The 24,467-nt window shown below is 42.9% G+C and overlaps 1 protein-coding gene across 10 annotated transcripts in view; it reads left to right on the forward strand.

Moving 5' to 3' along the window:
- Positions 1–24,467, forward strand: part of LOC109880990 (nuclear factor 1 B-type) — a 97,577-nt gene that overhangs the window by 52,317 nt on the left and 20,793 nt on the right. For 3 of the 10 annotated variants that reach the window (XM_031832418.1, XM_031832412.1, XM_031832417.1), the window contains exons 3-9: positions 2,902–2,955; positions 5,968–6,036; positions 8,578–8,698; positions 9,060–9,178; positions 18,209–18,340; positions 18,802–18,986; positions 21,249–21,378. In XM_031832418.1, the coding sequence (XP_031688278.1) occupies positions 2,902–2,955; positions 5,968–6,036; positions 8,578–8,698; positions 9,060–9,178; positions 18,209–18,340; positions 18,802–18,986; positions 21,249–21,378 (810 nt within the window). Of the gene's footprint in view, positions 1–2,901; positions 2,956–5,967; positions 6,037–8,577; positions 8,699–9,059; positions 9,179–18,208; positions 18,341–18,801; positions 18,987–21,248; positions 21,391–24,467 lie in introns of all 10 variants that reach the window. The other 7 variants (XM_031832413.1, XM_031832411.1, XM_031832416.1 and 4 more) reach the window with 3 other exon arrangements.

The following is a 24,467-nucleotide window of genomic DNA, read 5'->3' on the forward strand; positions in this document are numbered from 1 at the left end:
GATCATATCACAACCCTGTGGTTCTCATTGTGCATAGCTCATACATCAAGCACAGGAGGAACACGTGGGGGTGGCTGTGGTACAGTAAAATCTTATGGAACTCAAGTCAAACACAGCCCAGCCATTCAATGTTGTACTGTTTACTGCGCTGTAGGAGCTAGGAACACAAGTATTTCGCTACACCCGCACTAACATCTGCTAAATATGTGTAGGCGACCAATAACATTTAATTTTATTTGTTTTGTTTCCCTGTATGGTTGGTTGAAGTGGGGGTTGGTAGAGGGAGGGAAGGAAGGAAAGGGGGAAGGGGGGTCCTCCTCTCCTTCTCTCCCATATGTTCTTTGGGTGTCAGTGACGCTGATATTGCCCGACTCTGATAGGCCGATGCTACAGTAGGTTTTATAGGGAATAGTGGTGTGTAGTGTGGAGAGGTACTGCTGTTTTGGGGGAAAAAAGTAAGTAAGCTCTTTGGAGCTACTTTTCATCTGTGGACCTATTGTTTATTGTATATGATATGGTGTAGTGCTTCCATACTGAACTGGAGGCCCGCGGTCTGGATCCGGACCCAGAACGGGTCCCCCCCCCCCAAGAAAAAACACTTGGCCTGACTGCGATCCTGGTATCATATAAACACATAAGACATGGAAAAATGTGTTGAATAGTAGGCAATTAGCTTTGAAATGGCAATAACAACAAAAATATGTGCCCCATGCTCTGTGTGTAGAATTACCAGAAATTAGCTTTAAAACTGCAACATTTTCTCTCTGCCAACAAGAGGGGTGTGAACAGTTTGGGGTCCCATGGGTTGCGAGGTGGAGGTTTGTTACTGCACCAATAAATGACAATATCCATCCGGACCTTTGTCACCTAGGAAATTTGAGTTACCGGACCTTCTCAAATAGTACTCGAGTACCCCTGGACTCATGTTTATGTTAAAAGCCAGGTGCTTGTGAGCATCGTTTGAATATCTGTTAGTGTTGCGTGACGGTTGCGAGACGATACTCAAATGGCCTCTGGTGGTTGGCGGTGACTAACGAGCGCGGCAACGGCTGAGGAACGCCAGCTTATCCTCCTCCCAAAGGTGCTGTAAGGTAACAACATCAATCAGAGGAACCACGTGGTTAGGCTAGGGTAGGCGCTACCTTATGGGGAGAATTCCTGACATGTTTCAGAGCTTATCCCCCACCCGTTGCGTGTGCTATGTGCATGCTTCTCCCAGGGCCAGGCAGGGCAGGACGAGGCAGAGACACACCATGTTCTCCCTAACCCAAGCCCTGTAAAAAGCCAGCCAGAATCAACCAGTCTTTGTGTGCAGGTCAGGATAACACTTTACCTCATATTTTTTACCTTGTCTTATTGCCTCTTTCCACCTTTTTACTCTATTATATATAATACCAGTCAAAAGTTTAAACACACCTACTCACTCAAGGGTTTTTCTTTATTTTGACTATTTTATACGTTGTAGAATAATAGTGAAGACATCAAAACTATGATATAACACATATGGAATCATGTAGTAACCAAAATATTTTTACGATTTTAGATTCTTCCAAGTAGTCACCCTTTGCCTTGATGACAGATTTGCACTCTTGGCATTCTCTCAACCAACTTCATGAGGTACTCACCTGGAATGCATTTCAAATAACAGGTGTGCCTTGTTAAAAGTTAATTTGTGGAATTTATTTCCTTAATACGTTTGAGCCAATCAGTTGTGTTGTGACAAGGTAGGGTGGTATAAAGAAGATAGCCCTATTTGGAAAAAGACCAAGTCCATATTATGGCAAGAACAGCTCAAATAAGCAAAGATAAATGACAGTCCATCATTACTTTAAGACATGAAGGTCAGTCAATGAGGAACATTTCAAGAACTTTGAAAGTTTCTTCAAGTGCAGTCGCAAAAACCATCAAGCGCTATGATGAAACAGGCTCTCATGAGGACCGCCACAGGAAAGAAATACCCAGAGTTACCTCTGCTGCAGAGGATAAGTTCATTAGAGTTACCTGCCTCAGAAATTGCAGCCCAAAGAAACGCTTCACAGAATTCATGTAACAGGCACATCTCAACACCAACTGTTCAGAGGAGACTGCGTGAATCAGGCCTTCATGGTCGAATTGCTGCAAAGAAATCACTACTCAAGGACACCAATAATAAGAAGAGATTTGCTTGGGCAAAGAAACACGAGCAATGGACATTAGACCGGTGGAAATCTGTCCTCTGTTCTAATGAGTCCAAATTTTAGATTTCTGGTTCCAACCGCCGTGTCTTTGTGAGACGCAGATTAGGTGAACGGATGATCTCCGCATGAGTGGTTCCCACCATGAAGTATGGAGGAGGAGGTGTGATGGTGTGGGGGTGCTTTGCTTGTGACACTGTCTGTGATTTATTTAGAATTCTAGGCACACTTAACCAGCATGTCTGCAGCGATACGCCATGCCATCTGGTTTGCTCTTAGTGGGACTATCAAAAACCCTTGAATGAGTAGGTGTCCAAACTTTTGACTGGTACTGTATATCAGCGCACATCTGGCTTGGTCTGTCAGGACTGACACGTCCGCAGAAATATGAAAATAAAATCTCAGACACAAACTAAGGAAGCTGCAGAGTATTCGTTATTTAATCACCATACTCTGTGTAGACTCCAGTTGATATTGTGTCTAGTTTGAGATGAAATCAGATCTTTAACAGCACCTTGCTTGTTTGTTTTTGGCCACCTGTGACATTCAGGGTACTTTGGACATGTCCTCCTATTGCTTTGGCAACACTGGGTGGTTTACATGAATTCCAATCAAGCTCATTTGAATTACTTCAATTGATAGAAGAGTGCTGAACTTTAATGACCTTTTCTGGTATTTCATGATCTCAGGTTCGCAATTGAAGAATGGTTTTATATCTGTGTTACAGACGCACAGCAGTCAGGAAGTCCCAGTAACAATGAGCCAGGCAACAACCCTCCAGGTATGTACCTGAAATTGACTGTCACTGTCCTCCAACCTCTGTGCTGTCAATCATAGCTCTATAGTTCCCAGTCCCCTCTCTGTACTGTATATAGTATATCCTCACCTGGTAGAATGATTACTGTGGTATCTGTTTATAGCAGTGCTCTTTTTGTGTCAGGTCCATAGCAGAAATATGTATCTTTGTATATAATCTATGCTCTCACCTGGAACATTTCGTTGTAAAATAGTTTGGCAGATATGCAGATTACACCCATCTGAATGTACGTATGGTATCTCATAATGATGGTGCTGTCAGCTACTTACAATACTAACTGCATCTAAGAGACTGATTGTGAAACATGGAGGCTAGACCACTTTATGTGCTCCTCTGTAGTACACTAATGGAAGTCTGAGGCCATAGTTGTCTTCCTTGCCAAGAAGGGTTGGATAGCTGAGCTAAATTGGCTAGCCAGTCTGCTAGCTAGCCAAACAAAATGGCTGCCGCTCCAAATAATCTCCGGCAGCCTGTTGCTGCTCTCCTGGACTGACCTGGACTATGTCATCACGGGCCAGGAATGAAAATAGAGAGAGAACGTAATTAGGTCCATTCCTAAAGAGCAGGTTTTGCCTGCCCTGGGTGTGCGTTTCGCTGCCAAGTCAAACAACGTTGAGCAAACGTTGAGCCAATGACTCAGACCCTGGGAGGGCCTCCCTAGATGCTTCCTCTACAGTGGCACAGTTCCCTTCCCTTCTCTGGGACACCCGCTGGCTTGTGTTGAGACATTAGGAGGAAGAAAGTGCATGTAGCTGCCAATCGAAATCTAGACTCACGCCTTCCCCCTTTGTAGTTGGCACACCCAATGGTCCTCCTCAGAACATCAAAGGATGAAATGTCAAAGTAATTCTGGGAGTCAGTGACATGTCTGTCTGGATAGCCTGGTCCCAGATCTACTTTGTGCTGTAGTGCCGACTCACTATGGTCATTGGCGTGACAAATGCAGTTGAAGTCGGAAGTTTACATACACCTTAGCCAAATACATTTAAACTCAGTTTCACAATTCCTGACATTTAATCCTAGTAAAAATTCCCTGTCTTAGGTCAGTTAGGATCACCACTTTATTTTAAGAATGTGAAATGTCAGAATAATAGTAGAGAGAATGATTTATTTCAGCTTTTATTTCTTTCTTCACATTCCCAGTGGGTCAGAAGTTTACATACACTCAATTAGAATTTGGTAGCATTGTCTTCAAATTGTTTAATTTGGGTCAAACGTTTCAGGTAGCCTTCCACAAGCTTGGCCCATTCCTCCTGACAGAGCTGGTGTAACTGAGTCAGGTTTGTAGGCCTCCTTGCTCACACACGTTTTTTCAGTTCTGCCCACAAATGTTCTATAGGATTGAGGTCAGGGCTTTGTGATGGCCACTCCAATACTTAACTTTGTTGTCCTTCAGCCATTTTGCCACAACTTTGGAAGTATGCTTGGGGTCATTGTCGATTTGGAAGACCCATTTGCAACTAAGCTTTAACTTCCTGACTGATGTCGTGAGGTGTTGCTTCAATATATCCACATCATTTCCTATCCTCATGATGCCATCTATTTTGTGAAGTGCATCAGCTCCTCCTGCAGCAAAGCACCCCTACAACATGATGCTGCCACCCCTGTGCCTCACGGTTGGGATGGTCACTATGGCCAAACAGTTCTATTTTTGTTTCATCAGACCAGAGGACATTTCTCCAAAAAGTACGATCTTTGTCCCCATGTGCAATTGCAAACTGTAGTCTGGCTTTTTTATGGCGGTTTTGGAGCAGTGGTTTCTTCCTTGCTGAGCGGCCTTTCAGGTTATGTCGATATAAGACTTGTTTTACTGTGGATATAGATACTTTTGTACCTGTTTCCTCCAGATCTTCACAAGGTTGTTCTGGGATTGATTTGCACTTTTCGCACCAAAGTATGTTAAGACAGAACGCGTCTCCTTCCTGAGCGGTATGACTGCTGCGTGATCCCAAGTTGTATATACTTGCGTACCATTGTTTGTACAGATGAACATGGTACCTTCAGTCATTTGGAAATTGCTCCCAAGGATGAACCAGACTTGTGGAGGTCTACCATTTTTTTACCCCCCATGATGTCAAGCAAAGAGGCACTGAGTTTGATGGTAGGCTTTGAAATACATCCACAGGTACACCTCCAATTGACTCGAATTATGTCAATTAGCCTATCAGAATCTTCTAAAGCCATGACATCATTTTCTGGAATTCTCCAAGCTGTTTAATGGCACAGTCAACTTAGTGTGTAAACTTTTGACACAGTGAATAATAAGTTAAATAATCTGTCTGCAAACTATTGTTGGAAAAATGACTTGTGTCATGCACAAAGTAGATGTCCTAACCGACTTGCCAAAACTATAGTTTGTTAACAAGAAATTTGTGGGGTGGATGAAAAATGAGTTTTAATGACTCCAACTTAAGTGTATGTAAACTTCAACTGTATATAAACAGTACAAACTGATCTGGGACCAGGCTTGACCGATTGGTTCTGGGATTTTTTTCTTACATTCTGGCCCCCATATATATTGCACTTCAAAGCCTCCATTTTTCAGTATTGACAGTATTCAGTCTGGAGCTGTGTTAATATAATAAATATTATATACAGCATTTAGCTTTTTATCTGTGCGTACATTTTACGTATGGGTGGCCCCTGGGAATCAAACCTACAATCCTGGGGATGCAAACGCCATGCTCTACCAACTGAGCTACAGAGAACCACCAGGTGGTGGGTCGATGAAGGATGCTCTATTTTATTACAGAGATATTTTGGTCGAGACTTTTTGCTCGTCCCGTGTGCAGTAAGCAGGGAATCAAGTAATGATTTATTACTTTATCACCAGCTTAAATCCTTATGAATGTAACTTGCTGTAAGTTCCTAGAACACAAAGCATATGGTTGAATGTTTTGATTGATATATTGTATTGATATATTGTATTGATATATTGTATTGATATATTGTCTATCTTTGTTTTTGTTTCTGCAGTTTACTTGGAAGACAGCTTCATCAAATCAGGAGTCTTCAGTGTTTCGGAGCTGGTGCGGGTGTCCAGAAGTAAGTACAGTACATTCATATATCATTTTACTCATTGTTGATTCAAAAAGAGTGATCTTTACGGCACAAACGCGGGAAAAACAGTCGAGCAAGCATTAGAACACAGTATGTGTGTGTCTACAGTAGACAGGTGTGTGTGTGTGTGTGCGTGGGAGTGTGTGTTTGTATAGACTGCCCTTCTCAAAGATGATGACAGATGTTCTTTCAAATATCTCTCTCCACAGTTAACTGAGGACAATGGTTCCCTCAGGCAGGATTTACCTGTACTGCTCAAGTGCTGTTGTGTCCTACACAATGGTGGAAAAAGTAGCCAATTAGTCATACTTGAGTAAAATTAAAGATACCTTAATAGAAAAGGACTCAAGTAAAAGTAAAAGTCACCCAGTAAAATACTACTTGAGTAAAAGTAAAAAAATATTTGTTTGAAAATATAAATGTAATTACTACATTATACTTAAGTTTCAAAAGTAAAAGTACATGTATAAATCATTTCAAATTCCTTATATTATGCAAACCATATTTTCTTGTTTTGAAAATGTATGGATAACCAGGGGCACACTCCAATATTCAGACATAATTTGCAAATGAAGCATGTGTGTTTAGTGAGTCCGCCAGATCAGAGGCAGTAGGGATGACCAGAGATGTTCTCTTGATAAGTGCCTGAATTGGAGCATTTCCTGTCCTGCTAAGCAAGTAATGAGTACTTTTCGGTGTCAAGGAAAATGTATGGAGTACTAAGTACAATATTTTCTTAAGGAATGTAGTGAAGAAAAAGTAAAAGTAATCAAAAATATAAATAGTCAAGTAAAGTGTACAGTAGATACCCCCCAAAAACGACTTAAGTAGTAGTAGTATTTTTATTTAAGTACTTTACACCACTGGTCCTACAACATACGGATGTTGTGTCCTGTATTCTAACATATTTGATCTGTTGTTTTTCGGGTTACGGTGCAGGCCTTTAAACCAATTAAAAATCAGTGAGTGCTGCGGTTCTACAGTTCTTAAATGCAAATTCAAATGAATGAAAGAAAAAAACAGTAACAGGTGTTCTAGCGTCATTGTTATTTTGTGCTGGGCATTGTTAAGATTCAGAAGTCAGGGGTCATATTTGCTTCAACATAGTTAAATTACTTGATGTCAGAGTGAGTGGCATGACACACAGTACGTTGAGAGAGAGAGAGAGAAGAGAGAGAGAGAGTCTCGTTGGTAGGGAATTAAAACACAAAGGCCCATGGGAGAGAGGAACGTGCCACAGCTTGGTTAGGGGTAGTCAATGCCAGGGCTGCTGCAGGTTGCCAGTTCCAAGACTGCAATGCTGGGGTTGCCAGTTCTGAGGCTGCAATGCTGGGGTTGCCAGTTCTGACGCTGCAATGCTGGGGTTGCCAGTTCCAAGACTGCAATGCTGGGGTTGCCAGTTCTGAGGCTGCAATGCTGGGGTTGCCAGTTCTGAGGCTGCAATGCTGGGGTTGCCAGTTCTGAGGCTGCAATGCTGGGGTTGCCAGTTCCAAGACTGCAATGCTGGGGTTGCCAGTTTTGAGGCTGCAATGCTGGGGTTGCTAGTTCTGAGGCTGCAATGCTGGGGTTGCCAGTTCCAAGACTGCAATGCTGGGGTTGCCAGTTCTGAGGCTGCAATGCTGGGGTTGCCAGTTCTGACGCTGCAATGCTGGGGTTGCCAGTTCCAAGACTGCAATGCTGGGGTTGCCAGTTCTGAGGCTGCAATGCTGGGGTTGCCAGTTCTGAGGCTGCAATGCTGGGGTTGCCAGTTCTGAGGCTGCAATGCTGGGGTTGCCAGTTCCAAGACTGCAATGCTGGGGTTGCCAGTTTTGAGGCTGCAATGCTGGGGTTGCCAGTTCTGAGGCTGCAATGCTGGGGTTGCCAGTTCCAAGACTGCAATGCTGGGGTTGCCAGTTCTGAGGCTGCAATGCTGGGGTTGCTAGTTCTGAGGCTGCAATGCTGGGGTTGCCAGTTCTGAGGCTGTGGTGAACCTCCGACCACAACAGAGGCCACCACACACTCCAGACTCCCGTCGAGTCCAGACCATCCTAGCAACCCACACACTCACAGGGCTCCCTTCGCAAGTGTCAGTTTCAAGAGAGGAAGGAGTGTTTACAGAGTGCCCTGGTAAACAATCAGCTGTCCTCCCAGAAACAATATCCCTCCCCCACGGCCATCAACCACAGGGAGAAAAAAAAGTCTAATTTCACACAGTGATGGTGGGCTGTGGTACTCAAAGCATATCACACATACAACCACCATGAAAGTGAACTTCAGTGCACTTATTGATATGTGCTCGACCAATTACAATACGTAGGAACTAATCAGATGCCTGGTGGGTGTGGCTTAGTTCATGAGTTTGCAGTGTGCTGGTGGAATGCAAAAGTTAAATGATGTTCAATCATTCTATAAAAAAAAAAGAAGTATTGAACCTTTACTTAACATGTGAGTGAGGATCATGTACAGCTTCAGCAGCCAACCAATCAGCATGCTGGTGACCAGGAAGTGTCCAACCTGTACCTCTCTGTTCCTCTCCTTCCTCTCTAGCGCCCATCACCCAGGGGGCAGGGGTGAACTTCTCCATGGCCGACATGCCTAGTCAGCCGTACTACCATGACCTGAACTCCAGTGTGGGCCTCCATCGCTCCCTCTCCTCCCCGCCTGGCAGGTCAGTCTACTGCAGGACTCTACCCTGCCCCCTCTCTCTTTCTCATGCATCACATGGGAACCTCTTGTCACACATTGACCGCTGAACTTTGAACGAGATGCAGGGGGGAATGTAAAACTGATTTCAGTTTAGTGTCTCGGGGGATAAATGTATAGTCTTACTCTGTCATTTATATTATAGCGTTGCGTCCATATTTGGCTGTTTGTTCTAGTTCAATTCTGTTTACACTCACGCATCTGGATAATACATCATCAGTCAACTTACGATACAGGTACTTTTGTTTTACAACATCACTGGCTGTGATAATGGATCAAAGAAAATATACATATGTTGTGACTCATAATTTCACCTCCTCCTTCAGTAAACGGCCCAAGACCCTCAACATAGAGGAGAGTATGGAGACCAGTCCCACTGGCCCTGACTTCTATTCCTCACCTAGCTCCCCAGCTAGTGGCAGCAGGACCTGGCACGAGAGAGAAGGTGAGAGGGGAGGTGTGTGTATGTGTGTGTGACACTGTTGGAGGTTTACAGAAGCTGCACGGGGAATGTTTTCAATAGCAAGGTTCTAGATTCCTAAATCGGAAAAATGGAATGTTCTCAAAACAGAACACTTCAAGATAATTGACTAATCTAGGTTGGGGGAACATGATCCCTAAACTACCAAAACTTTTGCATTGTAGGAATTTATAATCAGACATTATTACTGCAGCTAAGCAAATATCATTCCCTCAGAAATACAATACAATGAAATACAATACAATTAAATTCAATACAGATGACACATTATTCAATATCTGTCCTGACTCTTTGTGGAGCAGAAGCAGCCCCACCATAATCTGTGGTGGGTCATGTAGGCTACACACAACACAGTCTCAGTGTCACTCTTCGACTGTCAAGATGTTCCCAATGTTATCATTGCCCCTCGACTCCACAGCGAGCGGTTACAGTATGGATAAAATGATATGGCACCTTGTTCCCTCGATGTGAGCCCATTCAACTTGGCTGTTGATGTAATGACACGTGATAACATGCTAGCCTCAGGTCAGACCATAAACACCAAACCTTATGATTACATTGTCATAAAAGGCTACATGCTAAATACAGTGCCTTGCGAAAGTATTCGGCCCCCTTGAACTTTGCGACCTTTTGCCACATTTCAGGCTTCAAACATAAAGATATAAAACTGTATTTTTTTGTGAAGAATCAACAACAAGTGGGACACAATCATGAAGTTGAACGACATTTATTGGATATTTCAAACTTTTTTAACAAATCAAAAACTGAAAAATTGGGCGTGCAAAATTATTCAGCCCCTTTACTTTCAGTGCAGCAAACTCTCTCCAGAAGTTCAGTGAGGATCTCTGAATGATCCAATGTTAACCTAAATGACTAATGATGATAAATACAATCCACCTGTGTGTAATCAAGTCTCCGTATAAATGCACCTGCACTGTGATAGTCTCAGAGGTCCGTTAAAAGCGCAGAGAGCATCATGAAGAACAAGGAACACACCAGGCAGGTCCGAGATACTGTTGTGAAGAAGTTTAAAGCCGGATTTGGATACAAAAAGATTTCCCAAGCTTTAAACATCCCAAGGAGCACTGTGCAAGCGATAATATTGAAATGGAAGGAGTATCAGACCACTGCAAATCTACCAAGACCTGGCCGTCCCTCTAAACTTTCAGCTCATACAAGGAGAATACTGATCAGAGATGCAGCCAAGAGGCCCATGATCACTCTGGATGAACTGCAGAGATCTACAGCTGAGGTGGGAGACTCTGTCCATAGGACAACAATCAGTTGTATATTGCACAAATCTGGCTTTTATGGAAGAGTGGCAAGAAGAAAGCCATTTCTTAAAGATATCCATAAAAAGTGTCGTTTAAAGTTTGCCACAAGCCACCTGGGAGACACACCAAACATGTGGAAGAAGGTGCTCTGGTCAGAATAAATTGAACTTTTTGGCAACAATGCAAAACGTTATGTTTGGCGTAAAAGCAACACAGCTCATCACCCTGAACACACCATCCCCACTGTCAAACATGGTGGTGGCAGCATCATGGTTTGGGCCTGCTTTTCTTCAGCAGGGACAGGGAAGATGGTTAAAATTGATGGGAAGATGGATGGAGCCAAATACAGGACCATTCTGGAAGGAAACCTGATGGAGTCTGCAAAAGACCTGAGACTGGGACGGAGATTTGTCTTCCAACAAGACAATGATCCAAAACATAAAGCAAAATCTACAATGGAATGGTTCAAAAATAAACATATCCAGGTGTTAGAATGGCCAAGTCAAAGTCCAGACCTGAATCCAATCGAGAATCTGTGGAAAGAACTGAAAACTGCTGTTCACAAATGCTCTCCATCCAACCTCACTGAGCTCGAGCTGTTTTGCAAGGAGGAATGGGAAAAAATTTCAGTCTCTCGATGTGCAAAACTGATAGAGACATACCCCAAGCGACTTACAGCTGTAATCGCAGCAAAAGGTGGCGCTACAAAGTATTAACTTAAGGAGGCTGAATAATTTTGCACGCCCAATTTTTCAGTTTTTTATTTGTTAAAAAAGTTTGAAATATCCAATAAATGTCGTTCCACTTCATGATTGTGTCCCACTTGTTGTTGATTCTTCACAAAAAAATACAGTTTTATATCTTTATGTTTGAAGCCTGAAATGTGGCAAAAGGTCGCAAAGTTCAAGGGGGCCGAATACTTTCGCAAGGCACTGTATATGCAAATACTCTGTCATAAACCAAGATAAATAGAGATGGATTGTTTTTTCCCCCGCTGTGATTTACAGTAAAACATTCAATGAGCTAAGCTTAAAGGAGCAATCAGCAGTTGCTACATCCATTTTTATGTTTAAATTCATGATATATACCCATTAATTCTCAAAGGATATAACTTATACAGTAGGTACCTCAGCTTAATTCAACTGTTGTACCCTTCAGAACCCAAAATATAAACTTGTTTTACTCATTTTAACTGCACATTTTAGATTGGCGTATTATTGTCCCCAGCACAAGGTGCATCTCTGTAATGATTATTCTGTTTAATCAGCTTCTTGATATACCAAACCTGCACGTGGATGGATTATCTTGGCAAAGGAGAAATGCTCACTAACAGGGATGTAAACAAATTTGGGCAGAAAATTTGAGAGAAATAAGCTGTTTGTTCAATGGAACATTTCTGGGTTCTTTTATTTCAGCTCATGAAACATGGGACCAACACTTTCCATGTTGCGTTTATATTTTGGCAGTATAGTTCTTTTCCGAATGCTTTGAAAAAACATGCTTGTGAGTAATGGTATCCTTGACAGGAAATCAAGCTCTATTTAATGAGTGAACTCATAAGAACACCCCCCTGTTGATACTGTAAACTGGTTTGGAGGGTTGTTGAGTTCTCTGATAGTTTGGTCGCTTCCTTATTGCTTCCTGTTTTCTCACTAAGAGTTGCAGTGTTGAAGCGAAATGAGTGGGATTTTCGGTGTGGTAGCGATTCTATTGTGGAATGCAGTTGTTGCACCAATGAAAGGCATTACACCGCAGCGCTGAGGAGCCACTACAGCTTGAGGTTCGATCCCAGGCTGTGTCACAATCAGCCGTGGCCGGGAGCCCATAGGACGTTGCGCAATTGGCCCTGCACCATCCGTGGTAGGGTTTGGCCGGTGGACTCATCGTGCTCTAGCGACTCCTTGTGACATGGCCGGGCGTCTGCAAGCTGATTCCGGTCGTCAGTTGAACAGTGTTTCCTCCGACACATTGGTGTGGCTGACATCCGGGTTAAGCGAGAAGTGTGTTTCGGAGGACGCATGACTCGAACTTCGCCTCTCCCGAGTCCATTGAGGAGTTGCAGAGATGAGCCAAGGGACCTAATTCAGGGAGAAAATGGGATTAAAAAAATATGCTTGTGGCCAGACTACCCTGAACACACCTGTTCAGGGTTTGGCCTGGTTAGTACTGGGATGGGAGCCCGCCTGGGAATACCAGGTGCCGGAAGCTCAACATTTTTTTTTTAAGTGAGAATGAGAAAATGCTAGTGGGAGTTGTAGCAATTGTGGCTGTGAGCAGACTTTATTTATAAACTTGTTGTGTTGTTAGGCTGCGAGAGTGAAGGGGTTAAGCTAGGGTGAACAGGTGTATGTGTGCATATCCAGGAACATGTTTGTGTGTCAGAGGGAGAAAGAGAGAGAGAGAGAACGATGGGCAGGCAGGTGTGGCGGTCTCCCGTTTGAAACCGACTCGGATAAGAAGCTAGGTCTCAGAGGAGCTGTCTGACTCAACAGGTGGCAAGCCCAGTTGGCGGGCCGTCCCACGCCTAGCCTTGATAACGCCACTATAGTGACAGGCAGCAAGCAGGAGAGAGAGGGAGGGAGAAAGAGAGAGGGAGAAAGAGAAAGAGAAAGAGAGAGAGAGAGAGAGAGAGAGAGAGAGAGAGAGAGAGAGAGAGAGAGAGAGAAAAGGTGTGTGTGTGATCCTCCAGGGAGGGGTGTACAGTATGTCTCATTACCTGGTCTCGTGGTGCAGGGCAGAGCCCATGGCGTTTTTAATTAAGCCCTCACTGTCCTGTATTTCCGGATTGTTCTCCCCCAACACACACACAGACACACTACCCTTAAGCCCTAGGGTTGGAAGGGAGAGGGACGCCTCTCGTCTCACTACACTACGACAGATAAACGCGTAGAGTACAGAAAGTTCCAACATCCAACAGAGTTGTTTTTCCCCCCTCGCTTCTTTAAACGATCTTTCTATGGGATTTGATCTAGTTCTTTCCCTTCCTTCTCATGCTGTTTTCCCAGCTAACACATAACGTTCTGAGAAACATATGTTTCTTAGATCTTGGTGAGAGCGTGGTTGTCCTATGGTTATTTTGCATACAACCTTCCCGCAACTTTCTGGGAACAGTGCAGGATACCCAGCTAGCACATAACGTTCTGAGAACCATACGTTTCACAGGGATGCTGGCCCGGGGCTTCCCAAAGTTGTGTCAAGTTGGCTGGATGTCCTTTGGGTGGTGGACCATTCTTGGTACACACAGGAAACTGTTGAGTGTGGAAAACCCCAGCATCGTTGCAGTTCTTGAAACAAACTAGTGTGCCTGGCACCTACTACCATACCCCGTTCAAAGGCACTTAAATATTTTGTCTTGCATCCTCTGTATGAGACACGGGGCGGCAGCGTAGCCTAGTGGTTAGAGCGTTGGACTAGTAACCGGAAGGTTGCAAGTTCAAACCCCCGAGCTGACAAGGTACAAATCTGTCGTTCTACCCCTGAACAGGCAGTTAACCCACTGTTCCTAGGCCGTCATTGAAAATAAGAATTTGGTCTTAACTGACTTGCCTAGTTAAATAAAGGTAAAAAAAATATATATATATATATACAATCCATGTCTAAAGGCTTAAAAATCCTTATTTAATGCAATTGCTGTATCAGATTTCAAAAAAACTTTACGTAAAAAGCGTAATCTGAGAACGGCGCTCAGAGCCCAATCCAGCCAGAGAAATATCTGCCATTTTGGAGTCAACAGAAGTTAGAAATAACACCATAAGTATTCACTTACCTTTGATGATCTTCATCAGAAGGCACTCCCAGGAATCCCAATTCGACAATAAATGACTGATTTGTTCCATAAAGTTCCATAAAGTCTATCATTTATGTCCAAATAGCCACTTGTTGTTAGCGTGTTCAGCCCAGTAATCCATCTTCATGAGGCGCAGGCACTTCGTCCAGACAAAAACTCAAAAAGTTCAGTTACAGCCCTTTAGAAACATGTCAAACGATGTATGGAATCAATCTTTAGGCTGTTTTTAACCTGTAGTGACACCCCATCCCGTGAACGGGACCGTTGTCATCATCTGACACTAATTAGCATAACGCAACGGACATAAATCTTCCTAGAAAATCTTCATATTCATGAAAATCACAAGTGAAATATATTGGAACACAGCTTAGCCTTTTGTTAATCACCCTGTCATCTCAGATTTTCAAAATATGCTTTACAGCCAAAGCTAGACAAGCACTTGTGTAAGTTTATCATAGCCTAGCATAGCATTATGCCTTGCTAGCAGCAGGCAATCTTGTCACGGAAATCAGAAAAGCAATCAAATGAAATCGTTAACCTTTGATAAACTTCGGATGTTTTCACTCACGAGACTCCAAGGTTGACAGCCAAAGTACATTTTTTCTCAAAATATTATGTTTGTAGGCGAAATAACTCCATTTGTTCTTCACGTTTGGCTGAGAAATCGCCCGGAAATTGCGATCACCACAACGCCGAAAAATATTCCAAATTAGCTCCATAATATCGACAGAAACATGGCAAACGTTGTTTAGAATCCATCCTCAAGGTGTTTTTCTAATATCTATTCGATAATATATCCGTTGGGACAATTCGTTTTTCACTAGGACCGATTGGAGTAATGGCTACCTCTGTATTTTACGCGAGAATCTCTCTCGGAGCCACCATGTGACCACTTATAAAATGTGGCCGCCCACGGCTATTCTTCAACAGAAATGCGTAAAACTACGTCACAATGCTGTAGACACCTTGGGGAATACGTAGAAAGCGTAAGCTCGTTGATGGTATATTCAGAGCTGAATAGGGAGTCATTGGAACGCAGCGCTTTCAAAACCTGGGGCACTTCCGGATTGGATTTTTCTCAGGCTTTCGCCTGCAACATCAGTTCTGTTATACTCACAGACAATATCTTTACAGTTTTGGAAACGTTAAAGTATTTACTATCCAAAGCTGTCAATTATATGCATATTCTAGCATCTTTTCTTGACAAATATCCCGTTTAAAACGGGAACGTTTTTTTCTCCAAAAATGAAAATGCTGCCCCCTAACACCAAGAGGTTGCAGAAAACATCAATAATGTCTGAAGAAAAGCACTGGAACGAGCGCTAACTCTGTCGGGAGCGTGCGTCACGAGCCTGAGACACTCTGTCAGACCACTGACTCAAACAGATCTCATGAGCTCCTCCTTAATAGTAGAATCCTCATTCAAGTTTCTAAAGACGGTTGACATCTATCTACACTGATGGTGGATTTAACAGGTGAAATCAATAAGGGATTAAAGAAATCAAATCAAAAATAAAGAAATCAATCTACTGTATGTCATGGAAAGAGCAGGTGTTCCTAATGTTTTGTACACACACTGTATGTATCTCTGATGGGAATTTCGGTACTTCAGTATAACGTTTTCTGCAGGTTTCCTGATGGTTCTATTTAAATTAATGTTCTCAGAATGTTCAGAAAATTTCCATTAAAAAAAATAAGTAATTTTCAAAGAACGTTCGAAGAATGTTTTTTAAAAACATACACATTCTGTTCTCAGCGTAAACAAAACTCTCTCTATCCTCTAGCTTGTTAAGTGTGTTCGGCTGTGTTGGCCACCCGCACTAATTGGCCACACCAGATCTTAGTGAGTGCTTGTTTGAATAGACTAAAATTAGCAGCTTTGTATGAGGTAATAAAACATGGCATGCGGCCTCCATTCTGGTGGTGCAGTGGACTAATTCCATTGATAGAGAACAGAAGATCATAGGTTCGAATCATGATTCATGCCTAAGCAAATAAATTTCCAAGTGTCCTATCTGCGCTTGGAGTTCAAAACAGTTAACCTAAACTAAGCTAGCAGTGTGATTAAAAGTCTTATTGAAACATGTTCTCAGGACATTATTTAATAACTTATAATAATACTAGTTAATAACCTATAACTTCCGTTCCCAGAACATTAGTAAAATCTCCTAGGAAAACTTTAGGTAACCATAGTAAAACGTTCTCAGAACCACTCTGCAACCTAAAAATGTACATTCCCAGAACAGGCTACGTTTCAGTTTTACCGGTCCGAAAACGTATGGCTTTGTTCCCAGAACCAATGGGAAACCAAAAACGTACGTTCTCGCCTACTTCCAAGAAACCAAATGTGCTAGCTGGTTTTTGTTTATACCTTACAGTATCGGGTTAACGCATGCTGCTATGTTACGGCTAGGGAGAAGAGGAGAGGGCAGAAAATTCACGAGAGAACGATTACTCTGTAAAGAGGGAATCAAAAAAGAAGTGGATTGATATTAAACCCATATGAGGCCGTCCAAAGTGCCAATTAGTCATTTATTTTCCATGGCTAGCCCGACGAAACCCTTTTACACTGCAAGGAATAGGTGTAATTCCGTCATGCTTTTTGTCCTCTAAAGTAAACTCTCTGAAATAGCTTTTACTGTACAGTTGTGGAATTATGTACGCCTAGCCGTTCCCTTTACATTTTGATGACAAACAGCTGTTAGCACTGAAGAAGATATCAGTTCTTCATATCGAATGCTCCGACGAAATCTGCAGTCTTTAGTTAATTCTGTCTCCTCACACTAACCCGGTGGTGTATTTAACAGCTAGATACACATAGATTCATAGCCCTTTTGTCGGTCTGGGACACCCTGGCATGATCACGCCCTAGCTTACTCTCTAATTTGTAGGAGTGGAACACGAGATAACACTAACAGATTGAAATCATTTTGACATGTAAAAATGTGTTGTTCTAGGTGGATTCTATGATTTTATAATGGTCAGTTCCCAGACCAAAAAAAAAATTCCTCTCTTGCTCATTTTGAGTAGTTGCAACACAGTAACTGTTTACTACACACAATTCTGTTGATGTTGTTCTGAATCGTAGGACTTTCTCCATAAATGTCCATCGTGTAATTATGTCAATTTAGGAAAGGTCAAGAAGACATTTTTGAGAATGTTACACCACATAAGAACAAGTCAAAACCATAGTAAAATAGCCTAAAAGGATTTTGACTTGTTTAAGAAAAGAAACAAAGACAAATGCATCCATCTTGTCTGAGGTATAGCTCATGTTGATAAAAAAAAAGCTATTAGGACTTAAGCTGCTTCCTTTACACATTTCAGAGTGGGGAAATTCCCTGGATTTCTGAGGCCTTTGTCCCTCTCCTGGTTTGGGATGAGTCACCTTCCCCTCCTCAGGTGGATTCATCCCTGTTGTGGGAACAGAGAGGGACTAGAGCCCATGTGGCGAGGGAGGGAGGGAGGGAGGGAGGGAGGGAGGGAGGGAGGGAGGGAGGGAGGGAGGGAGGGAGGGAGGGAGGGAGGGAGGGAGGGAGGGAGGGAGGGAGGGAGGGAGGGAGGGAGGGAGGGAGGGAGGGAGGGAGAGAGAGAGAGTCTATGCAGGTAATTAGAGAGTAGGAGACACATGGTCTGAGGTCTGAGACGTGGGAATATAAAGGTCTTGTGACAGGCCCTGGGAGGGACAATAAGCCCTGCTGGGAAAACCGCTACTGTCACAGAACATTAGGTCTTAGAGTCCACTCTGTTCCATGTTCAGTTCTGTTGTCATACCTTGCATAAGGACATTGGGAAACATGTCAAAAGAGTAGAAATACAGTGATGGCAAGCATATACAGTCGCTGCCATCACATGCACAAAATCAGAGTATGTTTGAAAGACGTCACAGGAGGTAACCCCCCTGACCAGATGTGCATGTGTCTTCTCCTTTAGACCTGTCGTCTCCCACCATGAAGAAGCCCGAGAAGCCTCTCTTCAGCCCCACCTCCCCGCAGGATTCCTCACCCAGACTGAGCACTTTCCCCCAGCACCACCATCCCGGACTCACAGGCATCGGACACAGTGGTGAGTAGGCTAAGGACCTGTACTAAGTCTAGACATGCTCACTCAGTGACCTACAGTGACCTCTACAAGAAAGGGATTGTACTGAATTAGTTTTTGTGATGCATCCACCTCACCCCGCCCCCAAAACTAATTTGAATTAGTTGGGATTGTAATGTGTAAAGTTTTAATTTTCCATGAGTGTATTGTTTAATAGTTTGTTTCTCTCTCCCTCTCTCCCTCTCTGAATGTGTCTCTGTCTATCCCCTCGTTTCTCTTTTTCTGTTTCTCTCTCTCTCTCTGTTTCTCTCTCTCTCTGTTTCTCTGTTTCTCTCTCTCTCTGTTTCTCTGTTTCTCTCTCTCTGTTTCTCTGTTTCTCTCTCTCTCTGTTTCTCCCTCTCTCTGTTTATCTGTTTCTCTCTCTCTGTTTCTCTCTCTCTCTGTTTCCCTCTTTCTGTTTTCTCCCTCTCTCCTTTTCTCCTTAGTTATATCAACGAGGAGCCCTCCCCCCCATTCCCCCCTGCAGTTCTCTGCCTCTGCCATCCTCCCCCCCGCCCCGTCACCCTACTTCTCCCACCCCACCATCCGCTACCCGCCCCATCTCAACCCCCCTGACTCCCTGAAGAGCTACGTGTCCAGCTACGACCCGTCCAGCCCACAGACCAGCCAGGTGAGTGTGTGGTACCCTGGAGAGGAGGAGGGTTGGGCTCAGTTCCTGTTTCACTTCTTCTATTTACCAGAGGAATTGACTGTACACAATCTCTCTCTCCACAATAGGCCTAATTCTCTGACAGTGTTCGTGAACAGTGAAATTATTGAATGTGAAGTTCGGGAGTATTTCTGGCAAACTTTTTACGAAAAACAATTAGTTAACTACTGGAAGGACAACCTTGGCTCTGCAGTAGAACGCTTTTCAACGTGACGATTGATTCAAGTACCAATTTTTTTTATTTTTTATTTCATAATCAATTTAGTGTTCAATTTCCTCTGAAAAACACACTGACAAATTGAAAAAGTTATTTCTAAAGGTCCCTGTGTATGCCCAAAATAATACCTGCCCCAACAACAATTTGTGCCCTTGAAATTTTTACAACAATCAAATGTTGATCCGTAAATATTTTCACTCGTTCCAATTTTGTGGCAATTGTAATATTTGTCCTTCACCTTGAGAAAAATAAATAATTCATTTGGTGCTGTATAACATTTGCCACTTGAGAACGTCTGGACAATTTCGGTGTTGATTGATAGTGAACTGTAAAGCTGTTATGAACATCCATCTGGAAGGGTCAACATAAAGCTCCTCATTTCCCCCCAGCATTTCAAGTAGGTTGAAATGAATGGTTGTGGCAAATATAGAATTTTGTGGCAAGTGCAGAATGAACTTTAGAGAGTCCTTAATACATTTTTTGTCAGTTAGCCTTCAATTCACTATTCTTTATAATCATAATCAGACTAGCTCAATCATTGCACATGGTGGCTTCACTGCACCACTCTTCCTGTGGTGCATTTGATTTGCACAGAATTGGATGGAAGGAGTTGACACAGGATGTAAGATGCACTGGGTGACTCCTTAGCCAGGTTCTTAATCAAGTGTCAAGTTCCAACTCCCTCCATTCAAAATATGCTGTGGTTCAAATCTAAAGCACCTTTCTGGAATAAAAAAAAAATATCCCTTTCTGCAATGACTGAATCCAGACCGAACTCTGAAATAAGTCTATTTTATAAATATCTATGGATAAGAGCTTCTTGATAAATGAGAACAACCCAAATGTGAAATATACACCGTAAAAATCACCAACTCAATATTCCAAAGGAAATTGTGCCTTTTTTATTCAAACTAATATGATTCCAGAGGCTCATAACACAGTATGTATCAGAAACGTCTGATAAACCAGTCAGAATACTTTATACATTGGGTACACACTTAACCCTTGTGTCACTGTGCAGAGAGAGAGTGACCGAGGCAGAAAGGGATGAGAGAGCCGTGAGATACTGTTGTGACCCCAGACAAAACCACAGGGAATATATAAGGTCGTAAATATTTGACGTTGCCAGGGCCTCGGCTCTCTTTTGGCGGAATTACTGGCCCCTCTCCGCCATGGTGCTGGAAGGAGTGTGTGTTTGCCGAGGAGGGGTCTCGGCAAACAACACAGCGCTTATAATCCCATGGACGGCAGCCAGAATGTTTTTATGCTGTAATGCAGATTATAATACACTCTAATTAAGCATTCTATTCATATGTTTAAGGAACCCTGTGGACACAAGTCTTTTTCATAAAGGCCTATTTGAGGTTTGAACTTGGGGCGCCACACTGCCCAGTACACCACACACCGTCTCCTGCAGTCTGAAAGAGAATCTTCTCTCTCTCTCTCTCTCTCTCTCTCTCTCTCTCTCTCTCTCTCTCTCTCTCTCTCTCTCTCTCTCTCTCTCTCTCTCTCTCTCTCTCTCTCTCTCTCTCTCGCACGCGAGTGCGGGCTTTCTCTCTATCTCTCCCTCTCTCTTTCAAGTGAGGGCAACATTTTCCTCACTCTACAGAACTGTGCAAACAATACCATAAAACACACTTTATTTGGTAACTTTTCTTTAACGATGTCTTTGAGGAGGCAATTATTTACTGAAGTAAACAGCGTAAAAATGCGTTGTAGTATTCAAAACTCACCTTGGATATTGTAATGCTGAAAAACATTTGTCAAGTGACCGCAGGTAGCCTAGTGGTTAGAGCATTGGGCCAGTAACCGAAAGGTTGCTAAATCGAATCCCAGAACTGACAAGGTAAAACTCTGTTGTTCTGCCCACTGTTCCTAGGCCGTCATTGTGAATAAGAATTTGTTCTTAACTGACTTGCCTAGTTAAATTAAATTAAATAATAATAAAAGTAGTACAGGAGTTGTGTCACTAACTGCCCCCCCCCCCCCCCCCCCCCCCCACACAGCCGAACAGCAGTAGCCAGGTGGGGAAGGTTCAGGGCCACTTCACCCCGGTCCTTGCCCCCTCTCCACACCACGGCACAGTGCGACCTGTCTCCCTATCCATGCCCGACACCAAGCCCATCACATCAGAAGGTGAGTACAATGGTGAGCTTCCTTTCCTTCTCTCTCTGGCACTGCAAAATCCCTCTGTCCATCACTACTATACCACTACTGTACCACTACTACTATACCACTGCTACTGTACCACAACTGTACCACAACTGTACCACTACTACTATACCACTACTACTATACCACTACTACTATACCACTACTACAATACCACTACTGTACCACTACTACTATACCACTGCTACTGTACCACAACTGTACCACTACTACTATATCACTACTACTATACCACTACTGTACCACTACTACTATACCACTAATACTGTACCACTACTACTATACCACTACTGTACCACTACTACTATACCACTAATATTGTACCACTACTGTACCACTACTACTATACCACTACTGCTGTATCACTACTACTGTACCACCTCTAGTGTACCACTACTACTATAACACTACTGTTATACCACTACTGCTGTATCACTACTACTGTACCACCTCTACTGTACCACTACTACTATACCACTACTGTTATACCACTACTGCTGTATCACTACTACTGTACCACCACTACTGTACCACCTCTACTGTACCACCACTACTGTACCACCTCTACTGTACCACCACTACTGTACCACTTATACTGTACCATCTCTACTGTACCACTATGACTATACCACAACTGTACCACTACTACGATACCACTACTGCTGTATCACTACTACTGTACCACCTCTACTGTACCACTACTACTATACCACTACTGTTATACCACTACTGTACCACTACTGTTATACCACCACCGTACCACTACTGTTATACCACTACTGTACCACTACTACAATACCACTACCACTATACCACTACCACTGGACCATTCCTACTGTACCTACTACTTCACCACTAGTACTATACCACTTCTACTATACCACTACTGTACCACTACTACCATACTATTACTTTACCACTACTACTATACCTCTACTATACCACTACTACTGTACCACTACTACTATACCACTACTACTATACCACTACTACTATACCTCTACTGTACCACCAATACTATACCACTACTACTATACCACTACTGTACCACTACTACTATACCTCTACTACTATAGCACTACTGTACCACTCCTCCGTACCACTACAACCGTACCACTACTACTGTACCACTACTACTATACATCTACTACTATACCACTACTGTACCACTACTACCGTACCACTACTACTGTACCACTACTACTATACCACTACTACTATACCTCTACTGTACCACCAATACTATACCACTACTACTATACCACTACTGTACCACTACTACTATACCTCTACTACTATACCACTACTGTACCACTACTACCGTACCACTACTACTGTACCACTGCTATTGTACCACTACTACTGTACCATTGCTACTATACCACTACTGTACCACTACTACTGCACCACTACTACTGTACCATTGCTACTGCACCACTACTACTGTACCATTGCTACTGTACCACTACTACTGTACCACTACTACTATACCACTACTGTACCACTACTACTATACCACTTCTTTACCACTACTACTGTACCACTACTGTCCCACTACTACTATACCACTTCTTTACCACTACTACTGTACCACTACTACTGTCCACCATTACTGTACCACTACTACTATACCATTACTGTACCACTACTACAGTCCACCATTGCTGTACCACTACTCCTGTACTATTACTACTGTACCACTAGTTCTGTCCACTACTACTGTACCACTACTGTCCACCACTACTGTACCACCACTACTGTACCACTACTGTACCACTACTATTGTATCACAACTACTGTACCACTGCTACTGTACCACTACTACTGTACCATTGCTACTGTACCACTACTACAGTACCGCTACTGTACCATTGCTACTATACCACTACTGTACCATTGCTACTATACCACTACTGTACCATTACCACTATACCACTACTGTACCACTACTACTGTACCACTACTACATCACTACTACCGTACCACTACTGTACCACTACTACTGTACCACTACTACATCACTACTACTGTACCACTACTACTGTCCACCACTACTGTACCATTACTACTATACCATTACTGTTCCACTACTACTATACCATTACTGTACCAGTACTACTGTCCACCATTGCTGTGCCACTACTACTATACCACTACTACTTTCCATCATTACTGTACCACTACTACTATACCACTTCTTTACCACTACTACTGTCCACCATTACTGTACCACTACTACTATACCATTACTGTACCACTACTACTGTCCACCATTGCTGTACCACTACTACTGTACCACTACTACTGTACCATTGCTACTATACCACTACTGTACCACTACTTCTGTCCACCATTACTGTACCACTAATACTGTACCACTACTACTGTTCACCATTACTGTACCACTAATACTGTACCACTACTACTGTACCACTACTACTGTTCACCATTACTGTACCACTACTACTGTACCACTACTACTGTCCACCATTACTGTACCACTACTACTATACCACTAGTACTTTACCACTACTACTGTACCATTACTACTGACCACCATTAATTTACCACTACTACTATACCACTAGTACTTTACCACTGCTACTGTACCATTACTACTGACCACCATTAATGTGCTACTACTACTATACCACTACTACTGTCCACCATTACTGTTCCACTACTACTGTACCACTACTGTACCACTACTACTTTACCACTACTACTGTCCACCATTACTGTACCACTACTACTATACCATTACTGTACCACTTCTACTGTCCACCATTACTGTACCACTACTACTGTACCATTGCTACTGTACCACTACTACAGTACCGCTACTGTACCATTGCTACTATACCACTACTGTACCATTGCTACTATACCACTACTGTACCATTACCACTATACCACTACTGTACCACTACTACTGTACCACTACTACATCACTACTACCGTACCACTGCTACTGTACCACTACTACTGTACCACTACTACATCACTACTACTGTACCACTACTACTGTCCACCACTACTGTACCATTACTACT

The sequence above is a fragment of the Oncorhynchus kisutch genome, linkage group LG9, assembly GCF_002021735.2.
Source record: "Oncorhynchus kisutch isolate 150728-3 linkage group LG9, Okis_V2, whole genome shotgun sequence".
Taxonomy (NCBI): Eukaryota; Metazoa; Chordata; class Actinopteri; order Salmoniformes; family Salmonidae; genus Oncorhynchus; species Oncorhynchus kisutch.